At 37.9% G+C, this 16,733-nt stretch overlaps 2 protein-coding genes across 5 annotated transcripts in view; one reads left to right on the top strand and one right to left on the bottom strand.

Moving 5' to 3' along the window:
• LOC120769060 (probable serine/threonine-protein kinase DDB_G0282963) overlaps positions 1–16,733 on the top strand; it is a 72,843-nt gene that overhangs the window by 38,440 nt on the left and 17,670 nt on the right. The window lies entirely within an intron of this gene.
• On the bottom strand, positions 11,548–14,333 carry LOC120769062. The gene is made up of 2 exons (XM_040095917.1): positions 14,177–14,333; positions 11,548–14,026 (listed from the first exon to the last, which is right to left on the bottom strand). Exon 2 carries the CDS (start codon positions 12,915–12,917, stop codon positions 11,787–11,789), a length of 1,131 nt encoding a protein of 376 aa, XP_039951851.1. The 5' UTR covers positions 12,918–14,026; positions 14,177–14,333; the 3' UTR covers positions 11,548–11,786.

Genomic DNA, 16,733 nt, shown 5'->3' with positions numbered 1-16,733 from the left:
AAGGCGACTTCTATGTTCTCTTCTTGAACTGTTTGTTTTATCAGATCTTATGCTGCAGCGCAGTGATTAAGGTTTATCTGTAATAACCTCATTTTTTCATCATTTGTACGTGCTTCGGACAGGTCATACTTAAGACGGAGTGCTCTCCTTTGCAAAGCATACAGCTCGGGGCATTTTTGCACACCTTTGCTACGTGCCCTGCAGCTTCGCAGCGTGTACAGAGGGCGGACCGGTCAGTCTGACTGACACATGTGTGTGATATATGATCCAGTTGGAAACATCGGGTAATGGGTGAGTATTCTCGGAGACGACAGATAGACCACCCTATCTTCACTTTGCCCAATTTTAGTGCAACTTTAGTGTCCTGAGCGCGCAGACAAATAACAGCTATTTGTGTGCCACTTCGGGTTTTTCTCATACTTTTGACGCTTGATTTCTCCAGGTTTTTGAACCCACATTCTGTTTTTAGTGCCTCGCAGATTTCTTCCGGTGTTGTAATTTCGTCTAAGTCCTTACACACTATTGTAACGTTATGGGTTTTTGGCTGTATCAGCGCCATATCACCCACCGCTTCCTCTAAGGCGGTTTGAAATGATTCGGCTTTCTTGTCTGCCTGATTTTTCAACTCGATGAGTAGGTCTCCTTTCATCGTCTTCCGTATGTAGGTCACGTTTGATCCCAGCTCTTCAAGACCGCTGTCGCTTTTTATTTTCCGGAGAATATCAGCATAAGGTTATCGCCTTTTTTGGTTATCGTCCGGTTTCGTTCTAATTTTCTTTTGAATCGGTTTCTTCTTTTTCACAACCTCCACCCATTTTTCACCTGCGCTATGTTGACCCGTAATATTTTCCTGTATTACTTTCGTGGGCTCACTGGTCATTTGTTGCACCTTCTCAGTAGCCTTTTTCGGTTTTTTCGTGGAGATGCTTCACGCAGACGCTTTGGGGTATTCATCTCTTTAAAAATATGAGATAGCTGGGTTGCTTTCTCAACCATAATTTTTTTCTCCGGTTTCTCTGCTTTTTTATATAGGCTCATTATCTCCTTCTTCTTAATTGGCACAGACACCGCTTACGCGATTATAGCCGAGTTAACAACAGCGCGCCAGTCGTTTCTTTTTTTCGCTACGTGGCGCCAATTGGATATTCCAAGCGAAGTCAGGTCCTTCTCCACTTGGCCCTTCCAACGGAGTGGAGGTCTCCCTCTTCCTCTGCTTCTCCCGGCGGGTACTGCGTCGAATACTTTCAGAGCTGGAGTGTCTTCATCCATCCGGACAACATGACCTAGCCAGCGTAGCCGCTGTCTTTTAATTCGCTGAACTATGTCAATGTCGTCGTATATCTCGTACAGTTCATCGTTCCATCGAATGCGATATTCGCCGTGGCCAATGCGCAAAGGACCATAAATCTTTCGCAGAATTTTTCTCTCGAAAACTCATAACGTCGACTCATCGATTGCTGTCATCGCCCAAGCCTCTGCACCATATAGCAAGAAGGGAATTATGAGCGACTTATAGAGTTTAGCTTTTGTTCATCGAGAGAGGACTTTACTTTTCAATTGCCTACTCAGTCCGAAGTAGCACCTGTTGGCAAGAGCAATCCTGCGTTGGATTTCCAGGCTGACATTGTTGGTGGTGTATTAACATATTGGTTCCTAAATAGACGAAATTATCTACAACTTCAAAGTTATGACTGTCAACAGTGACGTGAGAGCCAAGTCGCGAGTGCGACGACTGTTTGTTTGATGACAGGAGATATTTCGTTTTGCCCTCGTTCACTACCAGACCCATTTTCTGTGCTTCCTTGTCCAGCCTGGAGAAAGCAGAACTAACGGCGCGGGTGTTGAGGCCGATGATATCAATGTCTCGCTTCCCTTTTCAACTCTCGGTATCTATCTCATCCCGCACGTATTATGGTCGATCGTAACGTTGCGAGGGAGGCAGCCTGTTTTCTCTCCGCTGCGATACGGCACTCCTCGTCGTACCAGCTGTTCTTTTGCACATTCCGAAAACCAATGGCTTCGGTTGCAGCTGTACGTAATACCTGAGACAGACATGTAGTAACAATACCATATATAGTACAAATACCACATGTGTGTCACCAAATGCCAGCAAAATACCATATGAGCAATGTAGTATTTTGCTGGTAACAATACTATGATGTTTCATTGTGGTATTTGTATAAACATAGCTAAAAAACAGGTAACAAGGTAGGTAGGTAGGTAGGAGTGCAGCCCTATCGGGCTCAATTAGCACTTGATGTGCCATTTTGATACACTATTCGTAGAACCTCCTGTAACTGCTATTACGTTTCACCTTCTCTCTCAAACCATTTTGAGGTTTCGATGAAACTACTTATGTCCGATATGCTTTTGGTGGAAATCCATTCAAGGTTTGGTGCTTGGTGGATTCCGAGTATTTGTGTCGGATCTGTGCTAGAGCTGGGCATTCGCAGAGAAAGTGGAAGATTGTTTCCTTGTTCCCTGCTACTCCGCAGCCACGGCAGATGTCGTTGTAGGGCAATCCCATTTTGGACGCATGTTCCCCAAATGGCCAGTGCCCTGTTGTGGTAGCTGTTATTCTGTAAATACTTTTTGGCCGGGAACCCAGATCAAGTTTAGCTGGAGCTTGTCTTTTATTGAGCTTAGTGCTCTCTTGCAGTTGTGAACTGTACTGGAATTTGTCATGGGTGAAGACAATGCCAGGAGGGCCGCCTGGCTGTCCGTAAATATAGTTGCTTTATGTATATTCCCGTGGTTTTCTAATAGAACTTCGCAGGCTTACAGGTAACAAAGTTTGCTAAAAGCTTTTACACAAAAGCTCTTCGAAATATTCTGTCAAAATGACTTAAAAAATTAATTATTCAAATGGAAAACAAAGTATTTTTCACAATTTTTCTTCCGGAAAAGCAAGAAATGCTTTATTTTATGTCAGATTTTTAGGGAGTCTTTTACCAAATCGTTTTTTTGTTTTTTTTTTTGTGTTGAAAATACATTAACTTTATAGCATTTTAAATAATTGCACTTATTTTCTCCATAACACACATTTACATATTTATTGTTTACAATTTTTTTTGAAATATTTAATGCCTATGAAACAAAGGTAGTATTTCAGTTTACTACATTGCCGTGTGTGTCACCAACGTAGTAAACAGAATACCATGATACCTTTACTATGGTATTGTTACTACATGTCTGTCTCAGGTATAAGGAATTTGAAATGCGTCCCACAGTTCGCTTATACCGAGTTGTTGACGAGTGCTCTCAGAGAGCAGGAGTGCAAGCCGAGTAGAAAATCGTTCGGCTGTCTGTTGTGATTGCAGCTTCTCGACGTCGAACCTTCCATGTGTTTGTTGGCGTCCGTTTTTTGAGCACAGACGCGGGTGCGAATCTTGGCTGCAACACGATAGTGGTCCGAGTCGATGTTAGGACCTCGGAGTGTACCCACATCTAAAACACTGAAGACGTGTCTTCTGTCTATCACAACATGATCGATCTGGTTGGTAGTTTTTCGATCCGGAGACAGCCAGGTAGCTTGATGGATCTTCTTATGCTGGAATCTAGTACTACAGATAACCATATTTCGGGCCCCGGCGAAGTCAATCAGCCTCAACCCATTTGGGGATGTTTCGTCGTGGAGGCTGAATTTACCGACCGTAGTGGCAAATATACTTTCTTTGCCCTCCCTGGCGTTAAAGTCGCCAAGCACGATTTGACATCGTGGCGGGGGCAGCTCTCATAAGCGCGCTCCAAGCGCTCATAGAAGGCATCTTTGGTCACATCGTCCTTCTCTTCCGTCGGGGCTTGGGCGCAAATCAGCGATATGTTGAAGAACCTCGCTTTGATGTGGATTGTGGCTAGACGTACATTCACCGGAGTGAATGATAGTACTCGGCGACGGAGTCTCTCTCAAATCACGAATCCAACACCAAACTTGCGCTCCTTTATATGGCCACTGTAGTAAATGTCACAATGACCTACTCGTCTCTATCCTTGTCCCGTCCATCGCATTTCTTGGACGGCGGTGATGTCAGCCTTTATTTTCACGAGGACATCAACCAGCTGGGCAGCGGCACCTTCCCAATTAAGGGTCCGGACATTCCAGGTGCATGCCCTTATATGTATCTGAACATTTTAAGAAAAAAATTAAAATTTTAAGTGTGCTTAAATCGGCTGTTAATAGCGGCCACTTCTTTTTACAACAGGATAACGACTCAAAACACCCGTCTTATCTTGTACGATCAGGGTTGTTATGGAATTAAAAACAACTCCATAGGTCCCACAATTACCATACATTAATCCTATTCAAAATATCTGGTTCTTTTTGGAAATTCGTATTCGAAAACATCGAATTTCATCAAAATAAGGCCAAAAAGCTGGATCATGGACCTAGTGGTTCAAAATATCCGGAAATAATAGTAGAAATTGAGTGGGAAGCATACACTGATGTCTACTGACAATAATAGCAACAAAATGTAGACCAAAAACCACTAAAACTACTGTAATTACTTTTGATTTATATAAATAATCATCAGTGTACGTAAACTTTTTTGATATAAATTATGCCTATTTTAAGCTTTAGCATTAATTTTTTTTATTTGTCTAGAAAAAAAAAATATTTTGATATGCTAAATTTAATGTTAAATATACATCTTTTGAAATGGATAGAAAAAAAACACAAAATTTATTCATTTTATAACAAATAAACGTGTCGTAATTTTTTAAATTTTGTAAATTTAAAGAAAACTTTTTCGTCCGTGTCCAACAATTTCAGCCAAATCGGTTCAGCCGTTCTTGAGTTATAATTAGTGTAACTAACACAACTTTTTTATATACATATATATTGATTTTGTAAAAAATGAATTCAAAAATGTTAATGGGGATTTTGCTGTCAAATTAAAATTTTTTAAGATGGGTATTGTGCTATCGGACTGTTACGTGCTTCGATTGAAGCAAATTGTCAGCGATAATTATTGCTTTGTGTTTATATTTTAAAACATATTGTTGAGTGCATTCAAACTAACGGTGGGATTTAAATTGTTCAAATGAATACTATGTATATATGTATATGTGTGTGTACTTTTCTCAGTTTCTTAGCGTGTTGTCGGTGTTTTATATCATTTATTTCAATTAAATTGTCAAACAACGGTAAGTTTTAAACAGTTGAACTGAAATGCAAGTGTTTTTCTTTAATTGATAAAACATTTGTTTGCATACAGGTTTTTTTTCTTCTGTAACAGATGCATTTTGTTTTTAATTTTATTATTTTTTTTTGTTTTTTGGATAAAAGAAAAATGCCACGAGTCAGACGAGCAAATATAGATCGGCGAACGCGTAATGTGAATGATGTGGCATTACTAAGCCGATCACAGACTGCAGACAAACGTGCGCAAACTAATGCATCGCATCGTCAAGGTAATACGCGAAATAGATCAGTTGACCCTGTACCTGTACTGAATCTTGCACAGTGATCACGAATACGTCGTGCTAAATTGGCTGAAATGTTGCGTGCTGCTTTTAATTGTAACAGTCTGATTGATTATAGTATGTACGGATACATTGGAATGATGGACGCAATTTGTCCACATTGAAACCCGCGGGATGTGTTGTCCTAATGGCAAATTGAAATTGCCGGTATTAAAAACTCCACCCGAACCATTGCATTTGTCGGAGTTGTCGACGTTGTGTTTGCCGGTGTGTCAAATAAAATAAAATTATTAGATTTCGTTGACAACTTAAATTTGTGTATTTGAGTTAGCATAATATACTTACATATGTATGTATATGGTTTAATAAATACAATTGGGTGATTGTGTGTGGGTGTGTATAATTGTGTGTTGTTTTATAAATATAATTACATTTATAATAAATTTAATTACAATTTTAAATGTAACCTGATGTAGTTAAATTGATATGCTGATGCTGCTACTGATGTTGTTGTTGTAACTGCTAATTCTGTTGCTGCTGAGTGTTCTGGCGCCTGTATGCCCGTCCGCTCTAATATTTCGTTTTATTTCGTATTTGGTTCTCTGTCGTAATATTTTCGCTGTTGAATGCTTTTTGCATTGTCCTCTAATTCGTATTTAGACAAGTTAGGAGGACAATGCAGAGATGTGTTCGTTTGGTATGAACAGTATTCATTAATTTTTGGGACATCTCAAACGCCGAAGCTTTTTTTGAGTCATGTTCAACAATCCAATTCGACATTTCAAATGACTTCTTTTGGTGATACAAAAATTATTATACTATTGCAACCTGGAAAAGTTTTTTAATACCGCCTAGCCCTATGATTCCAACTGATATGCCATTTCAATTGACACGATTACAAGTAAGTTCTAAAATAGCTAGCTATTAATAAAATATCTCTTTGTTTGAATAAATGAATTTGCAATGAACCATGTACACTATTTTACACAAGCTCTCAACCGCATCACCCATATGAAATCCGAAATTTCGCATTTATGCTGGAGAGTTTTTGCCTTGACGTTCTCCACCGAAGAGAGCATTGCTTAACTGATTTACCACGCTTTCTGAAACATCCTGCTGTTACACAACCCCTTTAACCCTTTTTCCTTGCAAGTGAAGAGGTATAACACCATTACAGGAGACTACCCACCAAACTATTTCAGTAGATGCGTGGTGACATTAACAACAATAACCTTTTTATTGTATATTTTTAAGTTTTTGTGTAATTTTTTTTGTTTTGCATATGAAAACTTTTTCAATAGAAACATTGAAAATTTTCTTTGTAAAAAGGATAATTTCATGGCTATCGACCATCATCTGTTCATCTGTTGAGCCCAATTTGCTTTAAGGGGCTATACCAGTGTGAAACTTTCAAACAAAAAAAATTTTTTGTTTTGCTTTTTCGATAGTTTATATATTCAAAAATATCCTGTGAAACCGCCAAACCTGTGTTTGTTGTAGGGCATACCCATTTTGGACGATGTTCCCCAAATGGCCAGTGCCCTGTTGTGGTAGCTGTTACTCTGTAGATACTTTTCCTTGACCTATTTAATAAGTCGTTGGTTCTTTTCCTGTCATATGTTGGCCATAATTGTTTAGTTATAATGCATTTTGTAATGTTTTTCCATCTGTTATTTGCAACTTGTTGAAATTGTCTATTGATCTCTCTTTTGATCGATCCTAGCGGGATTGGTATTAGCTCCACCTCGGATTCGTTAAGGAAAGTTCCTGCCTTTGTCAACTCGCTTTTCGTTACCAAAAATGTTCCTGTGACCGAGAACCCAGATCAAGTCTAGCCAATAGAACTTCGCAGGCTTTTTCTATGCCCAGTACTTCCGCTTGGAAGATGCTAGCTGAGTTCGGTAGACGTAAAAAGAGAGATATGCCTAGATCAGCGGAGAATACCCCTGTGCCTACTCCGCAGTCAATTTTGGACTCGTCCGTAGAGACTGAGATCCTCCACCCCTATTGAACCTCTTCTCCATTCTCGTCTAGATGGTATCGTCACCTGGAAGTGTCTATTGAAATCCAGCTTTGGGAGAATGTAGTCTGATTTATTAATAGTGAGCTTGTTTAGGATTTTAGTGTGTCCGCAGTTCTGCTGATTCCAACCACCCAATTCTTTTATTTTTATAGCCGCAAATTCTGCTGTTTTGTGAACAAAGGTGTCCAAGGGTAGTTGATGCAGGACCACATTGAGCGAGTCAGTCGGACATGACGTGATTGCACCAGTAACACCTGCACATGCTGCTCTTTGTACTCCATTTACTTTTCTAATTTTGTATTGTTTGTTTAGCGCTGGTCACCATACCGGAGCTACATATGTAAGTATACGTCTTATCACAGTCGTATACATCCACATGATTATACTAGGTTTGAGGCCCCAATTCTTGCTGACGATTCTCTTGCAAGTATAGTAGGCTATAAATGTTTTTTTTTTTTTTTTTTTTTTTTTTTTTTTTTTTTTTAATTGAAAAGGTAATTTAATTACAATAACAATTTAAAAATATTAGCACTAGCGGTTAAGCCATCAGCTTTACGTTATTATGGTTTGATATTAGTAAAAACATTTATACTTCAAAGTACAATCCAATTTTGCTTATAATGCAAATAAATCTCTTTATGTTTTCTTCGTTTACTTCTGTAAGAAGTTCTAAAATTGTGCGGTTTGTTATAGATTGTCTTATTCGAGTTTACTGCAGTACAGCTTGTGACGATATGTTTGATAGTAAGTATCTCATCGTTGCAGAATTGGCAAGTTTGTGGGCTGCCTCTTTGAAAAAGATACTTGTGCGTTATCCGTGTGTGCCCTAGGCGAAAGCGAGTGTATATTATGATGTTTCGTCTTGAAATTGTTGTTGGGAAGATTGGAGGAACCAAGTTTGGGTTTATGCATTTGTAGTCATGATTTATATTTTGCCAATGTTCAACCATAAGTTTCCGATATACTTTATTGATTGTGTTTTTTAGGTCTTTCCTGTTAAAGCTGGTTGTTATGTGTAACGGTGAGTTGGTGTCAATTTTTGCTGCTGCGTCTGCCGATGTGTTGCCCTTTATTCCGATGTGGCTGGGAATCCATATCAACTTAATTTTTTTAGCTTTGGAAGTTAATATATCTCTGATTTGGTATATCACGGAATCGTTATTGTTAATGTTTTTAACCAATAGCAGAGTTGAGAGTGAGTCGCTAAAAATAAGCCATTTCCCTTTGCTTTTCTTTGCTATTTTACAAGCGTGGTAGACTGCGGTTGCTTCTGCAGTATATACAGATGCGTATGATGGCAGTTTAGACGTGGATAGTGTTTCGTACTCGTTAACGACGCTATATGCGGTTATGTCCTTATATTTGGAACCGTCAGTATATAAGGTTGACCAGTCGTTGTATTTGCTGCGTATATAATAAAAGTGCTGGAGATACATTGAAATTGGAGTGATTTATTTTTTGAATTTTGATAACTGCAGTAATATGCAGTTTGTAGGGAGTGCCCATGGTGGGTTTTGAATATTTGTGGTGGCGTTATGATCCAGTGGCATGTCATGGTATTTTGCTGTCTCAATTAGTCTTTCTATTGTTGGTTCCTTACGTGTTTTACGTTTTCGTTTTAGTCTCTTTTTCACTAATGATTTCAGCACTGAGTCATTGTTTTGCGTAAGTTTAATTGCCATACAACCGGTAATATAATTTATCCTATCTTTGAGGAGTGGAAGTGGTGCGAAAAGCACCCAACGCCAAGCGAACTGCAGAATGGTATACAGATGATATTTTAGAAAGATTTGCTGGTGACGTGGTGCTATAAAATGGTAGGCCATAATCTATTTTTCCAAGTATAATGGCTTTCAGAATGTTTAGAAGTGAGTTAGTGCTACTTTTCAGCTTGATGTTACTTAGGCATTTTGTTATATTGGGTCTACTTTGTAGTGATTTTTGTAAATAAGTAATGTGATCATTCCAGTTGTATTTTTTATTAAAGAATATGCCAAGTATCTTGAGTGATGTAACATTTTTTATGTAGGTATCGCCTAGGTTTAAAGTAAAACTTTGGCAAGTATGTTTGTTGCAAATGTGCAGATGATTAGATTTGGCAATGGATATCTTAGCTCCGCTAGCGTTGCACCAGTTTAATATACTGTGAGCGTCAAAAATAAGTAAATAGCAGTTCTATCAATATTAAAGTGTTTATAACAACGCAGTGTTTAATGCAACAATAAAAAGTTGTATTACAGAATTCAAGGCTTATATTATAAGAGTTTAACTTAGTATAAATAATAAACAAAAATTAAACACAGCCAAAAATAATTCACATAAACTAAAAATACTCTCATTTTTTCGCGTCAAAAAAAAGTAAACAGTAGCAACAACCGTTGCTTGTTTTTAATACTTATTTCGGGGAAGCGCCAAATATCCTTTGGAAACAGTTATTAGGCAAGAGATTAAGTGCAGTAAAACATATTTTTTATATCATTATGTTTTTTTTTTTGATGTTAAGTTGCTAAAATATCAATATTTGTAATGGGTAAGCGAACGACCACTGAAACGGTTGAAAACTCATATCAGACTTGCATAAAAAAGATAAATCTTTGCGCGAAATTGGAGAAATAGTTGGAAGACACTATTGCACAATAAAAAAAATTATTGATAAACATGGTACATTGTAGACTGTTGAAAATTTGTCACGGCCGATACGACCAAAGCGCCTTACTGACACTGAAGCGCGATAAATAGTACGGGAAGTAAAAACAAATCTAGCTTCAAACGCTGCTCAAATATCAAAAGATATAGCGGAGACATCGGGTAAACCAGTAAGTGCCAGTACAATCAGGATAACTTTGCACAAAAGCGGTTTGCATGGACGAGCACCACGCCGAATGGCCTATACATCAAAGACGAATAACAGATGAACTTGGAATTTTCAAAAAAGTATACAAATCAGGCTAAAAATTTCTGGGAAAACATTTTTTATGCAGACGAAAGCAAATTCGAAATATTTGAATCGAAAAAGTCTCCCAAAATTTGGAGATCCAAAAATAAAGCCTTTACTGATAAGTGTGTCACCCACACCGTAGAGCACGGTGGAGGATCGCTTATGGTCTGGGGCTGTATGGCAGCATCTGATGTTGCGAATTTGGTTTTTATTGAGCCCACGATTAACACATTGGATTATTTCAACATTTAAAAAAAAAATGTTGCTCAAAGCATTGAAAAATTAGGCCTATCAGGAAACTGGATCTTTCAACAGGACAACGATCCTAAACACAAGTCCAAATTTGTTAGTGAGTGGCTGTTATATCAAACACCAAAACTTTGGATAACCCTCCTCAGACCCCAGACATTAATAATATCAAGCATCTGTAGGAGCACCTTGACCGAAAAATCAGGCAGAAGGACATATAAAGCAAGGACGACCTAAATAAGGCTTTGATTAAAGAATGGAGCAAAATCTCCCCAGAATTTACAAAAAAAAATTTGCAGAATACATGCCCAGAAGAGTAAGTGATGTCCAGAAGTCCAAAGGAAAGTAAACAAAATACTAGAATAAATATTAATTTAGTTTACGTACATAGATTTTACCTTTACAGAACTCTGTTTACTTTTTTTTGGCGCGAAAAAATGAGAGAATTTTTAGTTTATGTGAATTATTTTTAGCTGTGTTTAGTTTTTGTTTATTATTTATACTAAGTTAAACTCTTATAATATAAGCCTTGAATTCTGTAATACAACTTTTTATTGTTGCATTAAACACTGCGTTGTTATAAACACTTTAATATTGATAAAACTGCTGTTTACTTATTTTTGACGCTCACAGTATCTACGAGGAGGTTTTTAAATTCGGTTTGGAAGACCGTTACATTTTGAACTCTGCCGTATATACATAAGTCATCTGCGTAGAAGACATGTTTGAAGAACTTGTTTTCATTTATTACCCGACCCAGCCTGTCAAAAGCAACTAGAAAAAGAGTGACGGATAATGGCGAACCGAATGCCGTTTTCCAATGGCCAACAATCTGTAATGGCACCGTTTGCTTTAACTCTGAATTTTCGATTAATCAAAAAGTTTTTAATATAATTTGCAATTTTGGGTCCTAACTTCCAGGCCAAAATTTGGTCTAATACGGAGGCAAACCGACTCTATCGAATGCTTTTTCCATGTCTAGGGAAATGAGTGAAATGTGGTTCCTGCTGGAAATATTATCTGCGATATGTTCATCTAGGCGAAGTAATGAGTTGGTAGTGTTGCTTCCAGGTATGAAAGCGGTTTGGTTGCTCGAGAGTAGCTTGTTTGTGTGAAGGTACCACATAAGCCTCCTAGATATCATCTTTTCCATTACTTTTGATAGGCAAGAGATGAGGGATATGGGTCTATATCCTTCGGTAATACTTTTCGGCTTATTAGGTTTCGGTATAGGTACCATTGTTGCGGTATGGTATGTGTGTTAAAGATGTGGTTATACAGCTCACAGAGTTTGCTTTTGCCAACAAAAGGTAGATGTTTCAGCAATTCATAAGGGATGTTATCTTGGCCGGGACTCTTTCCTTTTAGCGAAGCTAGACATCCATCGAGTTCTTGTATTGAAAAGTTTCCCTCCATTGCGCTGGACGTTTTACTTAGTGGATATACTACATTTATAACATTTATAAAACGGTTTTTATGTTCTACGAACTGTTCCGAAAAATTAAAGTTTTTTGAGTAATTTGACCATGCTCTTGCTAACGTGTTGCCTATTTCAAGAGGATCGGAAGTTGATGAATTGTTTTCCTTTTCAATTGAGTGAATGAGGTTATGGGGGCGGTTTCCATGTAGTACATTTACTTTATTCCATAGAACTTTTGATGGAGTGTTGCAATTTATATCCTTAGTGAAGGTCGCAAAAGCATCTCTTTTTGAGGTTTTTACTTCACGCTTAAATATAGCATTCGCTCTTTTGTATTTTGGTATTGGACTTTTGTCGTTTAAAATTAAAAGGTTTGTATTTTCAATAAATTTAGTGCCAATTTTACCCTTACTGTTGAATCGTGGAGATCCCCATATTGGGCTCCAAGCATTCAGATCACCCACTATTAGTAGTGGCCCATTCACGTATGAAATGAGTTCGTGCAAGTCGTGCTCAGCAAATTGATCATCAGGTGATGAATAAATATTTAAAAAGGTGAAATTTATCTGAGACTTAACTTTGATTGCTATTGCGAGTAAACTAGTATGTAGCTCAAGGGGAGTAAATTCTATGTTGTCTGCTACAAGGAAAGCGACTCCTCGCTTTGCATTTTCTTCTGTTGATATGTCATTATATCCGTATATTGAAAAGTTTTTTGGCACATATCTTGTGGGAGGGCTTTCCTTAAGATGAGTTTCTTGTAAAGCTATGATTTTATAGTTATTTTCTTTTATAAGTAAGCGTAGTTCGTTATTATTGTTGTGGTATCCATTAATGTTCCACTGGACAATTTTAAGTACCATATTGGGAATATCTTATTAATTTGTTTTCCTCTTGACGTATAGCGAGAAGATTTAAAGGTGAGAGGAAGCTATGTTAATATTGATGTGTTTCGGTGTTGTATTCTAATGTTTCGGTAGAGGACTCTAAGTTTGTGAACTCTAAGTTTGTGAGTGGGATGTGGGTGTTTGTTGTAATTAGTGCATTTGTAGGGTTGTTGGGATGGCTAATACGTTGCTCGAAATGTTGTCGAAAATTCGGTTGTAAATGTAATTCGGTTGGTGGTATTGTAGAATTGATTGAAGTTTGATACATGTTTCCTTTTCGGCTTGGTTCGTGGTTTGCGCTGTGTAAAGTAATTGTATTTTTTTTATGAACGTTATTGTTGTCGTTTAAATTTGTTTGTGTTTTTTTAATTCTTTTTTAAGTTGCTTCTTCGATGCGTTCTTCTGGTACATTTTTGCTGTAGTCAGTATTATTTTTGTTGATTGTTTCTATAGCTTCCCTAAATGAGCATTTATTGATTGTTTTGTGTTTCAAAATATCTTGTCTTTTTCTGTACGTGGGCATTGTTTGTTGTTTGAGCGATGATTTTGTTTGCAGTTGATACATTGCACTCTCGAACAAGGTGTCAAGTCGTGGATGGAAGATGAACATACATTGCATTTTGCTTCAGAGGTGCAATGTTTAGCTGTATGGCCGATTAAAAAACAGTTTTTGCATTGCATGGGCGATGGAATATATGGTTCAACTTTTACTTTCAGCCATCCTATGTTCACTTCTTTTGGAGGAGTAAAAGTGTTGAAGGAGACGATGTGAAGCGGAGTGTCAGTGTGTTTTCCTTCTATATATTTTCTTATTTTTTTACATTCCACTGCACCTTGTTCTTTTAGACCTTCTACGATTTCTTCTTCACTTAGATGCTTTAGAACTCCAGAATAAACTACACCTTTGGATATATTAAGCGTAGGGTGGAGAGAGACAGAAATGTTGCAAATATTTGACAATTGTGTTGCTTTAAGGAATTTGTTCGCTTGCTGTTGAGTTTTTATAAGTAAAAGTAGGTCTCCATCTCTCGTAAATGATATTTCTAGGGGCTTTTCGGTTGTGATTGATTCGAGCGCTTTGCTGACTGCGAAAATGTTATACGACTTCAGTGGTTTTTCGGTTTTGCTTTTTATAAGAAGAAACTTTGGGCATTGTGAGTTTTGTTGAGTACTTGCGTGTTTGTTGAGTTTAAGCGTTGGGAAGTCAAAGTGGTTGTTTATATTGTATGCCTTACGTTTTGTTTTTGGTGGCTCGCCTAGTATGGCGAAGTAGTTACTTCTGCCCCTTTCGGGGTCTTCCTCCATGGCAGTTTGCTGATCCTTCTTCTGTCAGCGTTGTACTAACGTGACCGCACTCTTCAGTTATCTCGTGGGAACCGATGAAAAGAAAATGAACACAATATATTGCAATAATATATTTTAAGAAATTATAAAATTTTGATAGAAAATTTTGAAATTTTAAATGAGCTTGAGAAAATTTATTTGCTTTCGATTTCAAAGCTTGCTTTATTTATTTTTTTTTCTATATTTATTTTACAGGACAGTTTGGTGTCAATCTCCACCCCCAAGTATTTAGCTGTGGGGGATAGAGTGAATGTTGTACCGCTTAGTACCGGAAGTTGAAACTGAGGGATTTTGGTTCTACTTGTGAATAGCATTAATTCTGTTTTGTTCGGGTTAACTCCTAGTCCATTGTTCTTAGCCCATAGGTTTAACCTTCGTAGTGCTCTTTCCATAATCTCGCTGACTGTTGAAGGAAACATGCCTGATACCAACAACACTATATCGTCTGCATATGCTACTGCTTTCACTCCTCCACCGTTTAATTGGAGTAGTATTTCGTTCAGCGCTACAACCGATAGAAGCGTGGGGAGGACCCTTCCTTGAGGCGTCCCTCTACTCACATAACTGATTTGTGTTGCAGCTCCGTTTGATGCTATAATCTTTCTATTCTCAAGCATCGATTGTATCCATCTGCACACAGTGTCATCTATGCCACCATGTGCCAGAGAATTAATGATAGCACTTACTTCTATATTATCTCCTCCTCCATGTCTAGAAAAGCAGCCATGGTGTATTGTTTGTAGTGTAGTGATTTTTCAATTACACTTATCACCTCGTTAAGGGCAGTTTGGGTTGATCGGCCTTTTATGTACACATGTTGCGACTTCGATAACTTATACGCCATTATTGTTCTTACATGTAAGTCTATTAGCCTCTCTAGTACCTTCAGCATAAAAGAAGTGAGGCTTATAGGTCTAAAATCCTTGGCATTATTGTGTGTTCTTCTGCCTGGTTTTGGAAGGAACACAACTTTAATTCTTTTCCAACTTCTTGGGATATAAGATAGTTAATTGCTAGGTTTGTATATACATATATTCAAGCCTTTGAACCATTGGTTCTACCAGTTTTTGCAGCATTATGGGCATAATCCCGTCAGGACCTGCCGCTATGAATGGTGCAAAGCTATTCATGGCATATTTGATTTTGCTTTTGTCTACTATGCGTTGTACTAAGTATCTCCAGAAACTATTTTGCCGAGGAGGTCCAATCATTTCCCTCCGCCCTAATGTAGGCAGTATTAGTATGATCTTTGGATAGCATTTTGCTCACCCTTGCAGTTTCTCTGCAACTTTCTCTCGACGTGCAGAAAGATCGCCATGAGTCGTTTTTAGCTTTCCTGACTGCTTTCTTGTATTTTTCCCATAATATCTTTATATGGCTGCCAGATTTTGGTTCTAAAACTCTCATTGAAAGCTTTCCTTAGTTGTGTTCTCAAATTCTTGAGCTCACTGTTACACCAAGGAAGAGACTTTATCTTTTTCAGAACTGTTAGCGGTATGGATTTATTGAAAGTTGCGATTAAGACTTTTTTTTGAGTCGTTTTTAGCTTTCCTGACTGCTTCTTTGTATTTTTCCATAATATCTTTATATGGCTGCCAGATTTTGGTTCTAAAACTCTCATTCAAAGCTTTCCTTAGTTGTGTTCTCAAATTCTTGAGCTCACTGTTACACCAAGAAAGATACTTTCTCTATTTCAGAACTATCGGGTGATTTTTTAAGAGCTTGATAACTTTTTTAAAAAAAACGCATAAAATTTGCAAAATCTCATCGGTTCTTTATTTGAAACGTTAGATTGGTTCATGACATTTACTTTTGAAGATAATTTCATTTAAATGTTGACCGCGGCTGCGTCTTAGGTGGTCCATTCGGAAAGTCAATTTTGGGCAACTTTTTCGAACATTTCGGCCGGAATAGCCCGAATTTCTTCGGAAATGTTGTCTTCCAAAGCTGGAATAGTTGCTGGCTTATTTCTGTAGACTTTAGACTTGACGTAGCCCCACAAAAAATAGTCTAAAGGCGTTAAATCGCATGATCTTGGTGGCCAACTTACGGGTCCATTTCTTGAGATGAATTGTTCTCCGAAGTTTTCCCTCAAAATGGCCATAGAATAGCGAGCTGTGTGGCATGTAGCGCCATCTTGTTGAAACCACATGTCAACCAAGTTCAGTTCTTCCATTTTTGGCAACAAAAAGTTTGTTAGCATCGAACGATAGCGATCGCCATTCACCGTAACGTTGCGTCCAACAGCATCTTTGAAAAAATACGGTCCAATGATTCCACCAGCGTACAAACCACACCAAACAGTGCATTTTTCGGGATGCATGGGCAGTTGGCCACCAAGATCATGCGATTTAACGCCTTTAGACTATTTTTTGTGGGGCTACGTCAAGTCTAAAGTCTACAGAAATAAGCCAGCAACTATTCCAGCTTTGGAAGACAACATTTCCG

Source organism: Bactrocera tryoni, chromosome 2, assembly GCF_016617805.1.
Source record: "Bactrocera tryoni isolate S06 chromosome 2, CSIRO_BtryS06_freeze2, whole genome shotgun sequence".
Taxonomy (NCBI): domain Eukaryota; kingdom Metazoa; phylum Arthropoda; class Insecta; order Diptera; family Tephritidae; genus Bactrocera; species Bactrocera tryoni.
Note: the sequence above shows the minus strand (reverse complement) of the source record. Positions and strands in the feature narration are given on the sequence as shown.